Here is an 18,402-nt window from a genome sequence, read left to right as displayed (position 1 = left end):
GATAGTGATGATCTGGTTGGTGACTGAAGTATTGTTAGATTTAAGAGGTAAGTTTGGGGACGTAGTGGAGATAAGGGTGATGATTTGAGACGACATTGTTTAGGAGGTGAAGCTAGGTAACGCTGTCTGGCAACAAAGGAGGTAGATCATGTGATAATTGCAAAGTGTGAAGTTTTAGTGGCACACTAGCATGGCAAGTGTTGTTACGTGGTGGCTGGCTCAGCTAATTGACTAGGTCAGGAGTTAGGTGGAATGTGCCTGGTCTGCGAGCTGAGCTAGGTGGGAGGTTGTAGCTTTGTAGTCTACCAGTGCCGTACTGCCGATGTTGCATTTTATTTTATTTATAGTTTATGTTTATGCCTTAATACCAGGGCTAACGGCTCTCCGGAAGTGAGTTGACCGTGGGCCATTTGTTTCCAAATACTATATTGTTTTGTTTAATGGAATTATTATTTTGTCATTGCCCTTAAGCGGGTGAGTTTATATATTCTGTATTTGCTTAGTCTATTATTATTATGGATTTGAACTCTGTATTGAGCGAAGGCCTGTAAGGTTCAATAAATCTTCTTCTACTACTACTACTACTACTACTACTACTACTACTACTACCTAAACATTAGTCGTAAACGACTGCAAATATGGTACATGCATGATGGGCCACCGCTCCATTTTGTCTTAGGTTCAGGTGACACCTAATATGGATCTTCCATGAACGATGGATTGGTCGTAGAGGACCAAGGCCTGCCCGTTTGCCTGACCTTTACCCTTAGATTGTGGGCTTTGGAGGCGTGTTAAGACCATGGTGTATGCGGTCCCCATAAATTATGTAGATACACTTCGAGAACGGGAGTTCCATGCCTGTTATGCAATCCAGCAACAGTCAGGTGTGTTCCAACGAATGCGTTATTCCATGCAACGTAGGGTAGGATCATTGATGGTGGTGGTAGTGGATCGTAACTCCGGAGATGTTGGGTTTGCGACCTATGTTTATAGGACGTTTTTTTCTTTTGTTGCACGCTGCCTCCTTTGTAAATATTGGAATATCTTTCAAAGACATTCTGTATACAGATTACCAGCACGTCGGATCGTGAAAGTTCAGAACGAACACTCAAGTTACGAAACAGCACCGGTAACTTCCAGCTGACTGTTGAGCGTGAGGCCCGTTTCAGATGTTTCAAGGTGACCCTCAAGGCTTGCAGTAGCCGAGGGAAGGAGGTACTATTTAAGGTGAGGCATATAGTCTCTAAATTACAAAATGGCGGTAAAGAACGTGTGAAAGTGCTGCTCTGGAAAATTGGTGATTTCTGCAGGTAAGAGGGCCAATACCTTGGCTTTCCCGTTCGCCTGACCTTTACCCTTTAGATTGTGGGCTTTGAAGGCGTGTTTGTACGTAATTACTGATGCCAAGGCTCCATGCGGTTATAAATCTTATGTATAACTGGGGGTGAGTGGAGAATGAAGTAAATAACTACTCAACCTATGCGCAGTTAGGCTGAGGTATGGTAGAATCCCATCAGTGAGGTTAGGCAAAGCCTGCAGCTTGTCGCACACTTCGACAGGGAACTGTGCAACGTAAGCGCAAAAGAAAACTGAAACTGTAGTCGTTATGTTTTTGTGTATAGGGACGTTCAGCTTTATTTGTACGCTATTCAACGTACAAGAGTAACGACGCCAAACGCGCCTAAAATCCAACTCCCTTAGAACTGGAATGTATTTACAGTAAATAATGCTAAATGTACTGACACTCCCTGATGTGAGATCAAGATAAACTGATTGCGATGTCTAAATCCCAACATGCGCTACCCAGCCTTCGACTCCAGGTAAAATTTACAGTGGTAATTATTGTTAATATCCATAAGTGATAGATTTATCAGTGGCTACTCTGCTAATGTGGGCTAATATTCGTCACCGGCAGTTACGATACGGTTAGTAGGCCTACCTACCTAAAGGCAAGGTGTCCGAGAAAAGCTGCAAAGACGTCAGATAATTCCAAAATTAATTAAAAAGGGCATTAATAAGTCAGAGAAAACACTTTGCTGCGGTAGATATGAAGTCAAGTCAAACGGAAGACAACAAAGGGAGACCAATTGCAGACCACACACTTAGACCAAAACACCACACCCGTGAAAATTTGTTACGGTACTAATAAGAACGAAGGATCTCGCCCAGGAATAGGAAAGCTTTCACGCCTAAAAGGATAACTTGTAACATATACCAAAGGCCTATGAGAAGACAACAAGGATAACAAGATAATCTCATAAAATACCGAAAACACGAACAAGACAACATGTTGCCGAAAACACGGCCCGCAACTAAAACACAAGAAGAGTACCAATAAATACCGATCTCGGAAAACTCTGGAGAAGAGGACGCCGTAGACAACATACAAGACCCAGGAAATGATTTAAAGGTATGTTTGCTGAAATACTATTAGAATTAAGAAATCTGAGAAAACAAAGTGAAGACTTCCAACAAGAAACAAGAGGAGAAATTTTACGTATAAAGAACGAAATCGGAAAAAATGAGATGAATACTATGAAAAATCAAACAATGCCTTAGAACAGAAAGTCACCAATGCAAACAACAAAATACAAGAAAATATAAACACACTAACCGAAATAATGAATACGATATCCTAGAAGAATGAGAGGAACAGAGGGCAGAAAGAGTAACGAGAAACAACATAATGATAAAAAGCAAATACTTATCTTATGAAGAAGACATAAAGGACGAACTGAAGGACAAAGTCAATAAAATACTACACAGTGTAGAAGCAGGAGTGACAGCAACACAACCTACGCCGGCAAGGACAAAAACAATAGAGGGATAGTGAATGTCAGTTTTGAACACTTCTCTGACAAATCAAAAATTGTCAGAAACAAACACAGACTAAGAGGACAAGATATCTACATAGAGATGACCTCACCAGAAATGAGAGAGCATCACTCAGATAGAAAGCTAAGGAAGAAATGGACAAGGGTAACAATGATGTAAGAGTGGGTTACCAGAATATAATGCTGAACGGCCAATGGATACACTGGAATGACATGAATAAAAATACGGGGGAAAGGAAAATGGCAAACTTCAGAGCACAAACCATCAACACGCAACCAGGACGAATTAATACTAGGTACATTGAACGTTAGAACCCTAAGAACGGAAGACAATGAACTGGTACTCCATAATGCACTCAAAAACATAAAATTCGATATACTAGGCCTCAGCGAACTCAGATAATACGGCGAAGATATAATGGAAAAAGAAAATGGTGACATTTTAGCTACACAGGGGAAACAATAGGACAAAAAGGCGTAGGATTCATAATTAAAAGCCATTTAAAACCGAATATACATGAATTAAGATGAATCTCAGAGAGAAGCATGGCATTAAACCTAAAAATAAAAAAATATCATAATCACAATAATCCAGATATATACACCCACAGAGGCAAGCACAGAAGAAGTGATCGAAGACTTCTACACGCTCCTAGAAGACATACTAACCGACTATAAAGCACACACAACATTTTTAATTGGTGACTTCAACAGCAAACTAGGGAAGAAGGAATATGAAGAGGAAGAACTCATGGGACTATATGAATATCGGACAAGAAATGAAAGGGGAGACAGACTCATACAGTTTGCACTAGGACAAAGATAAAAAATTGTAAACACTTTCTACAAGAAAAACCCGGAAAGTAAATGGACGTGGATTGCTCCGAATGGAAAAATCAAAAATTAAATAGACGAAGTTACATCCTAGCCGATAGCCTGGAAGTAGCAAAAGACATCCAAGTAAACAATGCTCTAAAATTAGATACAGACCACAGAATGGTCCGACTGAAAATGAGAATAAAGAAGGAAAAGAGGCACTATTTCAACAAGACGACCACAAACCTCGAAAGTACAGATCGAACAGAATACACAAAAGCACTACAATACAGCCTCCAACAGCTCAATCAACAAACAGATCTGAAGACACCACATTGTTATATAATAAGCTCGTAAACTGCATATCCCTCTCAGTCATGCAATCCTCGACACCGGGAAAGAGTAGAAGAAATAGAATAAAACTAAAGGACAGCACTAAAGGACTGATCGAAGAAAGAGAAAGTTTGAAACCACAAGCCAAAGAAAACGAACGCAAACACAAAATCAATAAAGAAGATTCGGAAGGAATTAACTCAGGACAAACATTGGATACTGGGAGTGAAAGAGAGCAATGGTAAAAGACAAGCCACGAGAGAACAGACAATGACACAAGCGACAGAATTCTACAGGAAATCATATACAAGTAACTCCGAAACTGGCACACAGTATCACAAGATGCCAAAAGAGGACATTTAGGAAGAAATAGCACCCATTCTGCCCAGTGAAGTAAGAGCAGCCATAAGGGAAGCAAAGAATGCAAAATATCCAAGTGAAGATGAAATTTACAATTAATTTATAAAATGGGGTGAAGAAGACATAACCCCATTCATCACTACGCTACGCTATTTAGCAAGATACTCGAATCAGAAGACATATCAGGGGAGTGGAAACAAAGCATCATCATACTTCTGCACAAAAAAGGAGCCAAAGACAATATAAATAACTGCAAACCGATCAACCTAATTGTAAATCTTTACAAACTTTTCGTGAAGATCTTAACCAAGAGAATGACGAAGACACTAGACGAGTAACAACAGTGACAAAGTAGTATTTAGTACAAATTAAGTACTTCAGACCATCTCAGCAACGGATCGAAAAAACACAAGAATTTAATCTATATAGCATTTGTGGACTACAAGAAAGCATTCGAATCCGTGGAACAGGAATACGTTTTAGAAGCACTGAGCAAACAAGGTATCCAGAACAAATACATCAGACTCCTGAATAAACTTTACGACGGCAGCGAGGCCAGAATACAAACAGAAAGAGAAGGAAAGAACATCAAGACAGAGGAGTTAAGCAAGGTGAACCTCTCTCACCAAAATTATTCACGTGCTTGCTTGAGAATCAGTTCAGAAAACTAGAGTGGGAAAACAAACATGGCATCAAAATAAATGGAGCAAGACTAACGCACTTACGGTTTGCAGGCGACATCGTATTGATGGCAGAGTCGACAACAGAGCTAGAACAAGTGATAATAGAATTAGACAACACCAGCAAAGAAGCGGGCCTGACAATGAACCCAAGAAAAGCAAAGTTGATGGCCAATGCATTGGAAACCTCAATTAGCGTAAATGTAGAAACACTGGAATACGTAGAGGAATATATATATACCTTGGCTAGAATATATCATTCTCAAATAGTTCAGAGAAACAGGTCAAACGGCAAATAGAACAAGCATAGAAGAGTTTCTGGTCTCTAAAGTTCATACTGACTGACAAGACTCAGAAACTCACCCTTAAGGCTGAAGTCCTAGAAAAATATGTGATACCGGTCCTACTATATGGATGCCAAACCTGGGCACTAACACTAAAACAAAGGCAAATGATACAGATATGCCAGCGTAAAATGGAAAGAAAAATACTCCAAGTCTCATTGAGAGACAGAATACGGAAAGAAGATATACGAAGGAGAGCTGGAATGAAAGACGCTCTGACGACAGCCGATCAGCTAAAATGGAAATGGGTAGGAGACATAGCGAGACTGGACCAAAATCTATGGACTCACAAAATAATATTGTGGGATCCCAAAGAAGGAAGATGGAACGTGGGAACGCAAAGAACTAGATGGGCAGGTTGTTTGCGAGATGGGGAGGAAAACAGTGGACAAGAACAGCAAAGATAAGAGTGGAAAGACTTAGGAAAAATTGTGTGTAGAGATCACTAACCTTACGGGATACACATTTGATTCAAGCCCTGTGATAAGCTAGGTCGATTAAGATACATATTATAGAAATTGTGCAAGACAGAAATATACAACATTACGCTTCCGCAAAGAGGGAAACATGAAAGTCACCTTTCTGACCACTCCGGGATAAAACAGCAAAAGTGCCAAGTATACAAAAAGAAATATTTATGAAGTGGTGAACATAAAAATATCATCCTCGCGTACACTGCGGTATGAAGCATCGCAGGTGTAAAGTATGTTGAAGTACGTTCTCAGGACAGGGGCGGGAGAAATATACAACATACAGTAGTAGGCCTCCACGAAGAGGAAACCGTGATTGTCATCTTTTGATCACTCGGGAAAGTACCAAGACTTGTCTAATAGACATTAAGACATTTGCATGAAGTAGTGATCTGCTAAGTCATCATGGAACACATAGTGGAAGTAGGACATGTACATGTAAAGTATGTCATGGAGAATTTCCAACGGAGGGCAAGCTCAAGAACTTAAAACAGACGTCTACAACATTTGGAGGAGAAGCTAGCGCAAGGGTACGCTTTCTCCAAGAAGGAATATCAACCCTCCCTGGGAAGAAACTGTACATTTGTCAGTAATGTAACAGTGCGTTTTCGCGAATTCCTGATCTTGAAAAACAAAATTGCATCCACTCGGAGGTAGAGACTACACACGTGTACAACATGCAGTAATACGTTTCCACGAAACAAACCAAACAAACCGTGATAACCAGTATAATAATGCTCTTCGGGACCTGCTCATCTGATGAGTTAAACTGAGCATTGCAGGAGGACATAGCCCTTAGGGGATTCACAAGGCTATTTATTTATTCATTTATGTATAGTGGCCACCTTTTTTAGTTTTAGCTGCCTGGAGAGATTGATGACTTCAAATCGAGTAGGGGTACAACGTCAGAAACGTCAGAAATCCGTACATAAGCTACATAAAACAGCTCGGTTCAACCTGGAAAAACAATTCAATGGTAATTAAATGTACCGTGGAAGCTTCACATTTAAGACAGGCACTTAAGTCTGACACCATTAGCCGGATACAAGCGTTTGAAATGCAGATATATGATTGCTTCGAATATCCTTGGTTGACAATCTAATCCAATACGTGGACTTTCAAGAAGAGCGTAATGCTGGAAAAATATTTCATCTCGGTCACTTATTGAGATGCCAGTTGTTGAAAATCGTACTCTAGGGTCGAGTGAATGGTCGCCGTGCATCTGGGCGGAGGAGAATATCATGGCTGTACATCTTCAAGAACCGGACAGGAATTCGATCAGCAGACCGGCTGTTCTTGGAACGGCTATAAACAGATGTGAACATGTCGAATTGGTAGCCAACATCAGGGAGACCTGATACGGTACATAAAAGGAGAAAAGAAGGAGAAGAAGAAATCTTACCTCAGGTGGTTTCGCGGGACGTTGTGGATGTCTTTGTAGACCATATGAAGGCGGACCGTTTCTGAGTGGCAGTCACTCTTGATGGTCCAAGCCTGCTTGTCACGGTCGTAACACTGCGCCACCACAGAAGCTGGTACCACGACGGGAGCGGGCGTGGTGGCTATAGGGAGGTGTCCAGGAGGTGGCGTGTTCTGGGTCCCACCGCCCACACTGGAGGTGAGTGCAACCTCGCTCAGGGTGTTGGCCACCATCATCTCGAGATGTACTCGCACAATACTCTGGAAAACAGCGTTTAACAACGAAGTCAAAAGTTGCCAAAATTATCAATGCATGACAAGTGGAAACTTGATTATTTTAAGGATTCCTTATTTGTATAGTTCAGATAGAACAATGCATGCCAGCTAATAATGTATTTTGTTCTACTGTATTACTAACAGATACCTGATGCTTGATGTTAATAAAAAATATGAAGTAATTACCCTTCAACTCAAATAACTCACAAACTGTTCAAGAAGATTTCGCAAATTTGCTTTTTACGTTTAATAATATAGAATAATGTAGAACTTGCAGAGCTTCCTCAAAGTGTCAACAACTGCAGAGGTAATGGTAGTAACGTTGTTTATTGTATTTAACTGAACTGTTTCCTACACCTATCATTAGAGCCATATACATTGTAAATTCAAGGGTGTGGCTATTTTCAAAATCCGACAAGTAGTTCTGGAGAAAATGGAATACCGAACGAATTGGCCATGTGGTTAGTGGCGCGCAGATGTGAACTTGCATTCGGGAGATAGTGGGTTCGAGCCTCACTGTCGGCAGCCCTGAAGATGGTTTTCCGTGGTTGCCCATTTTCACACCAGGAAAATGCTGGGGATGTACCTTAATTAAGGCCACGGCCACTTCCTTCTCACCCCTAGCCCTGTCCTATCCCACCGTCGCCATAAGACCAATCTGTGTCGGTGCGACTTGAAGCTAATTGTAAAAGAAAAGAAAGTGGAATATTTTCAAACACGCTTCATTTGCTAGCGATGTTCTGTAAGAAGCAGGTAAAGGAAACACGGACGTGCGACGGACTCTAAAGGACAACATTATTATTAACAGGCTCAAGATTCATACTATCCCGTGCCTTGGTCGCCTGGTTAGTGATTTATTCGAATAGGGCGACCCACGTTTGACGAATGGAGTATGTTTGATGATGTTCCGTTTTAGCGAGAACTGTTTGTGGGAGTTTGATAATAAATACACCTCTGAATTTATAATGTCCATTACTGTAAGGTGTATAAAAGAGTGTGGTTCTATTAAAGAAACCAACGTTAGTATCGTTATCTTGGCAAGTATTGACACTGTGGGAAAGTACTTTACTACTTTGGTAACACTACTAAACGTGAAAATTGATTTCCGATAACTTTAACGGTTCACGAGTTGCTTTAGATGAATGTCTTAGTTGACTAAGCCTATATATACGGAGCGTAAGGGAAAGTCATACCGAAAATGTGAGGGGGGTGTAAAGGAAGTCTATTTGCTATGATCAGGTACCGGTACTGCTGGTGACGTCTTATTATTGTCCAGAAGGACAAAACTCAATGTTTTCTGTTTTACTTTACGCCACACGCCTGGCGGCGGTTTGAAAACACATACCTTGTGTGTACTCACTGCACACGGGTGACCGTCAGACAACTATATCACTTGTGTCTGTGTCTATGACACACAGCAAGTGATGGCAAACATCAAGTTACATAACCAGTTCGTATGCTTGTTGTGATTCATTCTACTCCTTTGACCTTCGTCCAGGCGTGTTGTTTTTGTCACAACAGGTTGCTTGCCCTTGCGAGTGGAGTGACTCACAGCATACAGACGCAAGATGCGGGGCGTGTTCTTACCTATAATACTTAAAATTATTGTGTTATCCAACGTACCAGCACAGTACATACAGTAAGTCGGAAAAATAGAAATGGTTTTCAGATATGCCTTGCAAATAACATTCTATGCTATTTTGTATAATTGCGGTACAACATTCCCTTTCACCCTATATATGTATATCCTGGTCATGGCCCTTATACTACGTTACATGTGTTTTCATCAGTCACTGCCATTTTTTATTTTTAGGGTATTTTCTTCAATTGTATATAATTATATTGTCACTTTCAGCAATTCTTTGTATTAATTTCTTATTTTAAAATCAGTTTTCTTTGTTCTGCTTAATCTTGTATTAATTTTCATGCATACACAGTATGTACCATCTGAACTTTGAACAAATGCGAGTACTCAAACATCAGAAGTTATAATACCGAGTTCGGAGCTTTTCAGTGAACAAGAAGGTGTTGACAAACGATCGAAGGTCTTTAACATTCGAGAACCTATAGTGATTACCGTCATCTTCTATACTGTGTAATGAAGTAAATATTGAAATCTATACGTATTCACATTGTCTTTGATGTGTTCTCATCTGAAAACAAGACATACAGCGCCAATTCAAGGCCTTATGGTGTGGGGTGCTATTGGGTACAACCACAAATCACAGTAGGTGCGTGTCCAGGGCACTGTGACCAGTTTGATTTACTTGAATGACATCCTGCGACCCGTAGCCACACCCTTTTTGCACGACACCCCAGACATCATATTTCAGCAGGACAATGCGCGACCACATGTTGCTGCACGAACACGCGCCTTCTTGTTGTCACAGGATGTCAGACTGTTGCCATGGCCCGCCCGATCACCGGACTTGTCGCCAATCGAAAATGTGTCGGATATGGTGAAACGACGGGTGCGGAGCTGTGACCCATTGCCAACCACCAAAGATGAACTGAGGAATCAAGTGAATGCAACATGGATGGCTGTACGCCAGGACGCCATTCACACCTCATACGCGTCGATGCCATCACGCATGGAACAAGTTATCAGTGCCCATGGAGAGCCCAGTGCCTACTAGACGACATGACAAATGCTGAACCTAGGCGACTCAAATGCTAATCGTTTCTGCAGAACATACTAATGAACATGTCCTGTGAATATGAACTTCCTATTTCTAGTTTTTCAGGGTGTTCCTTTTTTGTATTAACATGAGTGTAGTTACTTGAGAAATTTTGCGGAATCGAGCTATCATGCGTTGTCCATCTTGGGACTTCTTTCCATGTACTGGCTTCTTTCATTATGGGATTTGAATTCTAGTTTTTGCAGCAATTTCATGGAGTATTTGAAGGAAGTGAATTTATTCCTGCCTACGCTTTGAAAAATGTTAGGTAATCTGTGAAGGCCATTTTAATATTATCATCGTAATTATTTCATTGATATTTATACATGTATTTACTTCACGATGAACCAAATTTAATATGGGCAACGTACATATTTACCATTTTAGGGCTGATGACCTAGATGTTAGGCCCCTTTAAACAACAATCATCATCATCATCATCATGTTCATCGTCATCATCATCACTTACCATTTTGAGTACAATACCTTCCTCAAGTTTTGAGTCACGTTTTGCTCATTTTAAGTCATTTGTGAGGAATTTTTAATAATAGCTTAGGCCTTTTGAAACGTAAAATCCGAGCCTTGCTTTTTACTAATACTGTGGATCAAATTCAGGTCAATATGTGTCAGAGTTTCGAAATGAGAAGTCAGGGTCTTGTGGTTCAAATTCTGTAAAATAAAATCCCTGAAATTATTTAAGAACTTTTCTATCTATGAATTTATTACGATCTAGAAACAATAATTTATAGAAAGAGAATAGTGAACGAAAACTGAGTGGACCACATCAACAGCAAGGGCCAATTGTTTAGCTCACCTTGTAGACAAGATCATTGAAGCGTACTCGAGGATGCCAGCCGTAGCCCTTCCCGTCCGAGTCCGAGACGTCATCCACGATCCCTGAATCGAGGCGTCGTTCACCGTCTCCCAGCACTACATTGTAGCGCACGCGACACTGGTGGTCGAACCCAGTTAGCCTGTTCAGATAGACGGACACTCTGGACTCTGCACTCCCTCCTGTGACATAAGGACAAACCACTGATAATAAATTCACTATCACTTCGTCATCTCACTAACAAGGGAACTGTTTGGGTTGTACAAGAAAGTTCGCAGTGAAAGTCGGTAGGATGATCAATTAAGACATCATAAATTTAATGGTAATATGCATTTTAGGCCTACATACTTAAGAAATACAGCCGAACCTCAATATCTCGAACCTCCATTACTAGAATTTTCATTATCTCGAAATAATTTAAATTTCCTCGCCGTCTGTTATATTCTCCCCGAGTATTTTTATCTATTACTCGAAATTCGATTACACGAATATCTCCATTTTTCGAAGGAAACATTTCCTCCATAGAAGCTGAAAATATTCTCAAACTCAATTTTGTAAATTACAGTAACTGTGCAATACAGCATTTAAGGTTAGTGGGTTATTTTACCTTCACGTACTATAGTACCTTTTTCCATCAGATTTCGGTATGTTTACATAACGGCTTATCTGTCCACCCGTGGTGCGTTGACCATAGGCGTTGTAGCCACATGAACCCTCTCCTAGCTCGTCAAAAGACCAGGCGTTAAGTCCAGACCATCTACAATAGTATCAGATATCAGACCTTAACCCAAAATCAACATGGCCGACGCATCGGTTGAATGTAAACAAGCCTGTGATACATAAACATAACCTTCTCATTATCGTATTGAACTGCTAAGTTGTCAACAATAACGAACAGAATACTTCACTTTCCATAATAGACCAGTTCTATCTAGAAATAGCCTAGATAAGCAATATGTGGAAAATTCAAAATATATTTTCTATGAACTAGTATGGTCCAGGAAATAGGTAATATAGGCTTGCATTCTAAAATAACAGTCCTGGGGGAATATCTGAAGCGTTTCAAAGTGTGACAGTTTAAATTCAATTCAATTCAATTCAATTCAATTCAATTCAATTCAATTCAATTCAATCCAATTCAATTCAATTCAATTCAATTCAATTCAATTCAATTCAATTCAATTCAAATCAAATCAAATCAAATCAAATCAAATCAATCATCTGAATTTAGGGCTGTCGTCTAAGTGGCAGATTACATATCAATTGCTTACCTAGTCTTTTCTTAAATGATTTCAAAGAAGTTGGAAATTTATCGAATTGGTGTAGGGGGCACCCTTGGTAAATTATTCCAGACCGTAATTCTCTTCCTATAAATCAATAATTGTTTTAGAAATACATCTATTTGAATGACCTCGTTCAAGAAATGTATTAGAAACATAACCTGGTCACGAATTTCAATTCTCTCGTAACAATGATTCTGATAATCATGCACCAAACTTCTATACTACATCTGTTTCACTTCATATAATGAATAGGAGAATCGATTTGAAGTTCTCTGGTGGCATATGCATTTTCGTATGAAGCACTTTAACACACAAGTCGTTGGCAACGTAAATACGTACTGTAAGTGACAGTATATCAGTTGATACCTTGCCCTCTAATTAAAAAAAGAGAATATAATCTTCATTCACAGATACCACCTTTTATCACCTCAATTTTAAAAGCCTCAAGAGGTATAGTAACTGAGAAATGTGTTAGGATAGGCACCAACAGAGAGTTTTGGCCATATCCGGAAAAATTAGAGGAATTAAGCATACGCAGTTAAAACCTCTGATCTGGCTGGGAATCGAATTCGGAGCTCTCTGATCCGGAGGTCACTCTGCCATCCGTTCGGCCAAGGAACTGGACTTTACGAGCAAATGGCTATGACCTTTAAATTTACGGTATGTTAATTAATCATTGACCAAGTTTCACTTAAATCTGTCTGGCCCAACCCAAACTGTTCCCTTGTAAGCGTACGATTACGATGATCATTCCTTTAATTAAAACATAGTACTAGAAAACAGGAAGGTACATAAACGTTCTTAAGTTTAACTTGAAGAATTGTGAGAACAACAGAGGTAACTGGCAGACTATAGGGTCTAAACACAGTGTGTCGTTGACTTGTCTACAAAGATCTATAACATTTGGAATAGCAGCTGCCTAGACATTATTCTTGCAGGCGAAATTATTGGGAAAGAACACATGAATGTAATCTTGATGAAGACTGTAACAAAATGGTAGTCATAATGTATACACTTATAAATGCTAGTAAAAGTCAAATATGTCAATAATATTACACTTATTATCGTGCACGTAATGATGACCATGGATTACAAGTGCCTATGTAACTGTACAAACATCTAAGTGCGTAAATGAGAGGTAAACAAACTAGTGAAGGTTTCAGAGGTGCGCTAGTAATGATAATAAATAAATAAATAAATAAATAAATAAATAAAATAAATAAATAAATAAATAAATAAATAAATAAATAAATAAACTATTATAAAATCGCCTTTATGTATCCAATTATTGAATATTAACCGGATACTTGTTTGTTATAAATAACTAACAGGACAAATAATGATCTACGTCGGGTTCAGATGATCACAGCATCACGGGAAAATGTATTGGTGAACTGTCATGACATGTCTTATTTAAGTTTCGGATAAAAGCAAGTAGTATCTTAGCTATATGTTATTAAAATATGAGCAGGGAGGAAGAGGGGGAGGGGGTTCGGGGACGGGATGCATATGTTGCGCTTCAAAGGGGGCCTCAAACATTATCTCTCTTATGGTTGGTTTTACAGGTAAGTTGCTCATGACAAAACATACTTGGAATGTTATTTTAAAATATTTTATTCTGTACGTTTTTCCGATACAGTGAAAAATAAGGGAAATATATGTGACGGCTGTGTGATGCTTACGTGAGAGAACCGATAATTAACTTTATGGACAGTTGCTATGTAGATCATCCAAGCAAAGTTTTAAAGACTGTCTGTTCTTTTTGAATACGTTATTAACCTAGCACTTAGTTTTTATTCCGAAATTTTGCGATCCATGTAAGGGCAGAGAGGAAAGTCTGAACACAAAGAGAATCAGAGGATTCCGTCAGATACTGATTAAATAGAAATCGTCAATTTTCGTAATTGCTGACTAGATTTACACTCTAACAAGGGGAGGGTCTGACATGTGCCTCTCCGACTTTGATACATTTTTGCAGGGATGTTCTATATTAACTTGTTGGGCGTTTTGCTAGACACTCCATAGTAGTTGATAAATCGAAGTCTAAGTTGTTGACGGAAAATCCATTTTCAGTGCTATACATCGAAAGATCGTCTAAAGAAACATGTTTTATTTATAAAATTCGTGATCAAAACTGACGGTTTAATGACTGCGGTTTGTCACGTGCCCTGCAAGGGAACAAAGGAGAAGGCATTGGATTATTGCTTCACTTGTCACTACCTTCAACCTCATGTAATACAGGTATAGTGTACGATACTTCTGATATATCAATGTTCATGAAACATGGGTTATATTATTTCGATAAAATTATCTTATGAGTGATTTTACAAGAGGTATATCGCAAATAGATTGAACATTACATGAAGATTTGTTAATCACACCTCGCGATACTTTACTTCGAAAAAAAGAAGGCAAAGAAAACTATTCTGATTATCAGAATATTATCAAATTCACCGAAAAAAAATATTGAATGAAAACAAAAAATCCACACCCAACACTCGAACACTGACCAGCGGTTTGAGAGTCTGACCCTGACCTCGATTTGCTACAGCATTAAAACACAAAAACGTTAATAACTCTTAATATTATTAACTCTGGATCCATATAACATAAATAAAACATGTTTTTAGACGATCTTTCGATGTATAGCATTGAAAATACGATTTTCCGTCATCAACATTGACCCTGATTTTTTCCAAAAACTAGAGATTGTTTAGAAAAATTCCGACACACGTATCTCTTTATTTTCAATATAGAACGTTCCTGGAAATTTTTATCAAACCCTCCTCTTCGAATTATCATAGCAATGCGACTTGAAATAATAGGACTGTAATTTTAGGTTGGCAGGAAGTTAGGCAAGTGTCATATTATGTCAATTTTTGGACTTTTATTTTCTCAAACTATATAAAACGCTCACATCCATACCCTGACTTCGGATTTGGAGATGGGTGCTATCCAACTTACCTAGTAAGAGATATGCAACCTAGAAATATGAAGACGTAAACCAATATATCTAAAAGTCCCATTTCTGTGTAAAATGCTCAATAATAGATCGACAAAAATGTAATCATGCACATGCAAAGTGACCGTCTCGTCAACGACGGGTACAAAGATAATAAATAAATAAATAAATAAATAAACAAACAAATAAATAAATAAATAAATAAATAAATAAATAAATAAATAAATAAATAAATAAATAAATAAATAAATAAATAAATAAATAAATAAATAAAAAATAAAATTAAATATTTTTGGTGTTTATCGGAGATGTTTGGATAATTTTACAGGGGATTGTCTATCCTAAGTTGTGCAGGTACTCTTGGTTCACCTGAAACGTCGATTTGATTCTTCGTCAGGAAACAGACAAATTTAGAAAGAGGACTTCCACTTCTGGAGATGTCCATGACACTGGGATTAGTGTCGTGACTATCAGCCTTTACATTCCACGGGTCTCCATGGCCTGTAATTGAGTCAGAAATTCTGCAAAACATTCCTATTTCTTCATAATTCACTTTAGGATGGCGATTGTTGGTTTAAGGGTAGCTTTACTATAATAAAAAAAATATCACAGTCCGGAACATATAAAAAATATTTTCAAGAAAAACAACGTGAAAAACGTGTGTAAAGAAATTGATTGGTATCCTATTTCCTACAGATAATTCAAATCTCCAAATATAAAAACAAAATAACCTTTAACTCAGTTTTCAATAATTTCAATTAATAATAATAATAATAATAATAATAATAATAATAATAATAATAATAATAATAATAATAATAATAATAATAATAATAATAATAATAATAATGCAATATAACATTAAGCATATTGCCAGGAGTCACTCACGTTTCGTGGGCTGGAGTGAAGAGCTGTAAACATTTATCCTTTATTGTAGAGTTCGATCGAATTCAAACTGAAATGCAGGGGCGAAGCCAAGAAAGGGAGGAGGTAGTTAGGGGTTAGAATCTCCCCTCCTCAAGGAAGTTTTACCGTACAAAATAAAATAAACAGAAGCTGACAATGAACAAGAGAATGTCGACTTAGTGGGCTGGCTCTTTTGAACATTTACAGATAAATAGTCATAAAAACCAACAGATCTCTTGAGTCTATTTTCTAAGAAGCCTCGGTTGATTTTAGGATGTAATCTGAACATATCATTCGCTGTACAACTGGTGATCCTGAACATATTGTTCTTGTTCCGTATTTTAATGTAAGATTTTGTAATGTACCGGTACTGCAATCTGAATATCAACATAATTAATTCACTTGTGTCTGTCTGTAAGGTCATCAGCCCAGAGGCTAGTTGGATCCTCAAATAGCACCACCATAGGCTAAGCAGTTACAGGGAAACCGCAAAAACCAATGGCAGAGCCCAAATGAGGCGTACTAGGCAAGACGAGTAGTGAGGTAGTTTGCCATTGCTTTCCTCACCGGACCAGAAGGTGCTACTACTGCACGACTGATCCTATGAGCAACACCTTTCATAATACTCAGACACTATTTGTGCTCCGAATGTCATTACTCAGCACCACCCATACCCCAGCAGCTTCCATATTGTCACAGCCATGGATGAGACTGGGACTTTGGTGAAAGCTACACTTTACTCTGGCCTGTGCCAAGAGACGGATACAAAAAATACTGCTTCCATCAAGAAATGGCAACAGGCATAAATTCACTTGTATCAGTGTCAATATGATGACACACATTATATTCTACCATCATTTTGTAACTCTAAATCCCCATCGGTAGATCCTGGCTACGCTATTGTTGAAATAACACCCGGTTCGCACGCAATGAGCCAGTCAGTTTTAAGATTTTATGGTATGACCGTTTGCACACCGGATATTGAGTTGTTATTTAGTTCTGAATGAAATGAGGAATTTTTGTTTGAAACTCAAAGACATGGTTCTCAGTGCTACTCGAAAATCACCACGAGGAGGCGACCGTGTTTCGTTTCGCAAGGGAAATTTTATCTTCGGCAGGCCCCGTTGTCTGCTATCAAGGGCATTTTATTTTTGGCAGGCCCCCGCGCCTACTGCCGGAGAAAATAATGAGTCTGCGGGTACTTGTATCTTAAGAAGAACGGGGTTGAGCGCTATTCACTTCATTTATAGTAGTTGTTGGAAATCGACGTTGGATGTTCTTCAAGAAGGCTAAAATTACGAGGTTAGTTGATATGCTAACTTACGAACGGGCCACATAAAACTGCTCATGTGAAAAGCAGTCTTCTCGTACATTCATGGTAAGGTAAGGGTTATTCTGCCCGAAGGCAGGTCCGAACCTCCGCAGAGGTGTTCCTGAGTCGGAGTTTACGTGGGGTAGTGTGGCCAGTTCATTTCCGCTCCTCCAACAGCGCGTGGCAACCCATCCAACTCCTGACCACGCCCAATGTTGCTTAACTTCGTAGATCTCACGGGATCCGGTGTTTCAACACGGCTACGGCCGTTGGTCGAACATTCATACCAGCCATTTTCAGTGGCTGTCCCAGAGATTTGTTTATTGACACTGCACAGCAACCGGTAACTGGTGACATTTAAATTCAAAAGGATAGTCAGATGGAATAATTGAAATTGTTGGCATAAACCCCATCTCACTCACTGCGGTCCCTGTTAAAATATTGTGGCCTCAATGACGTTAGGTTGCATAGACTTCACCTGAAGCTATGCTCCGTTGCAAGACCCTCCGAGGCTCAGGCGGCAGTGCGTCGGCCTCTCATCTCTGGGTTCCGTGGTTCAAATTCCGGTCACTCCATGTGAGATTTGTGCTGGACAAAGCGGAGGCGGAATAGGTTTTCCCCGGGCACTCCGGGTTTCCGTGCCATATTTCATTCCAGCAACACCCTCCAATATAATTTAATTTAATCTGTTATTCTTTAATCAGTCCGCCTCTGTGCTGTAGTGGTTAGCGTGATTAGCTGCCATCCCCGGAAGTCCGGGTTCGATTCCCGGCTCTGCCACGAAATTTGAAAAGTGGTACGAGGGCTGGAACGGGGTCCACTCAGCCTCGGGAGGTCAACTGAGTAGAGGTGGGTTCGATTCCCACCTCAGCCATCCTCGAAGTGGTTTTCCGTGGT

General features: G+C 39.3%; 1 protein-coding gene across 1 annotated transcript in view; it reads right to left on the bottom strand.

Moving 5' to 3' along the window:
• Positions 1-18,402, bottom strand: part of LOC136872631 (uncharacterized) — a 121,763-nt gene that overhangs the window by 91,271 nt on the left and 12,090 nt on the right. The window contains exons 2-3 of the mRNA XM_067146435.2: positions 11,025-11,221; positions 7,240-7,517 (exon numbers count right to left, since the gene is read on the bottom strand). Coding sequence (XP_067002536.2) covers positions 7,240-7,517; positions 11,025-11,221 — 475 coding nt within the window. The remainder of the gene's footprint in view (positions 1-7,239; positions 7,518-11,024; positions 11,222-18,402) is intronic.

Source organism: Anabrus simplex, chromosome 4 (genome assembly GCF_040414725.1).
Source record: "Anabrus simplex isolate iqAnaSimp1 chromosome 4, ASM4041472v1, whole genome shotgun sequence".
Classification (NCBI taxonomy): Eukaryota; Metazoa; Arthropoda; class Insecta; order Orthoptera; family Tettigoniidae; genus Anabrus; species Anabrus simplex.
Note: the sequence above shows the minus strand (reverse complement) of the source record. Positions and strands in the feature narration are given on the sequence as shown.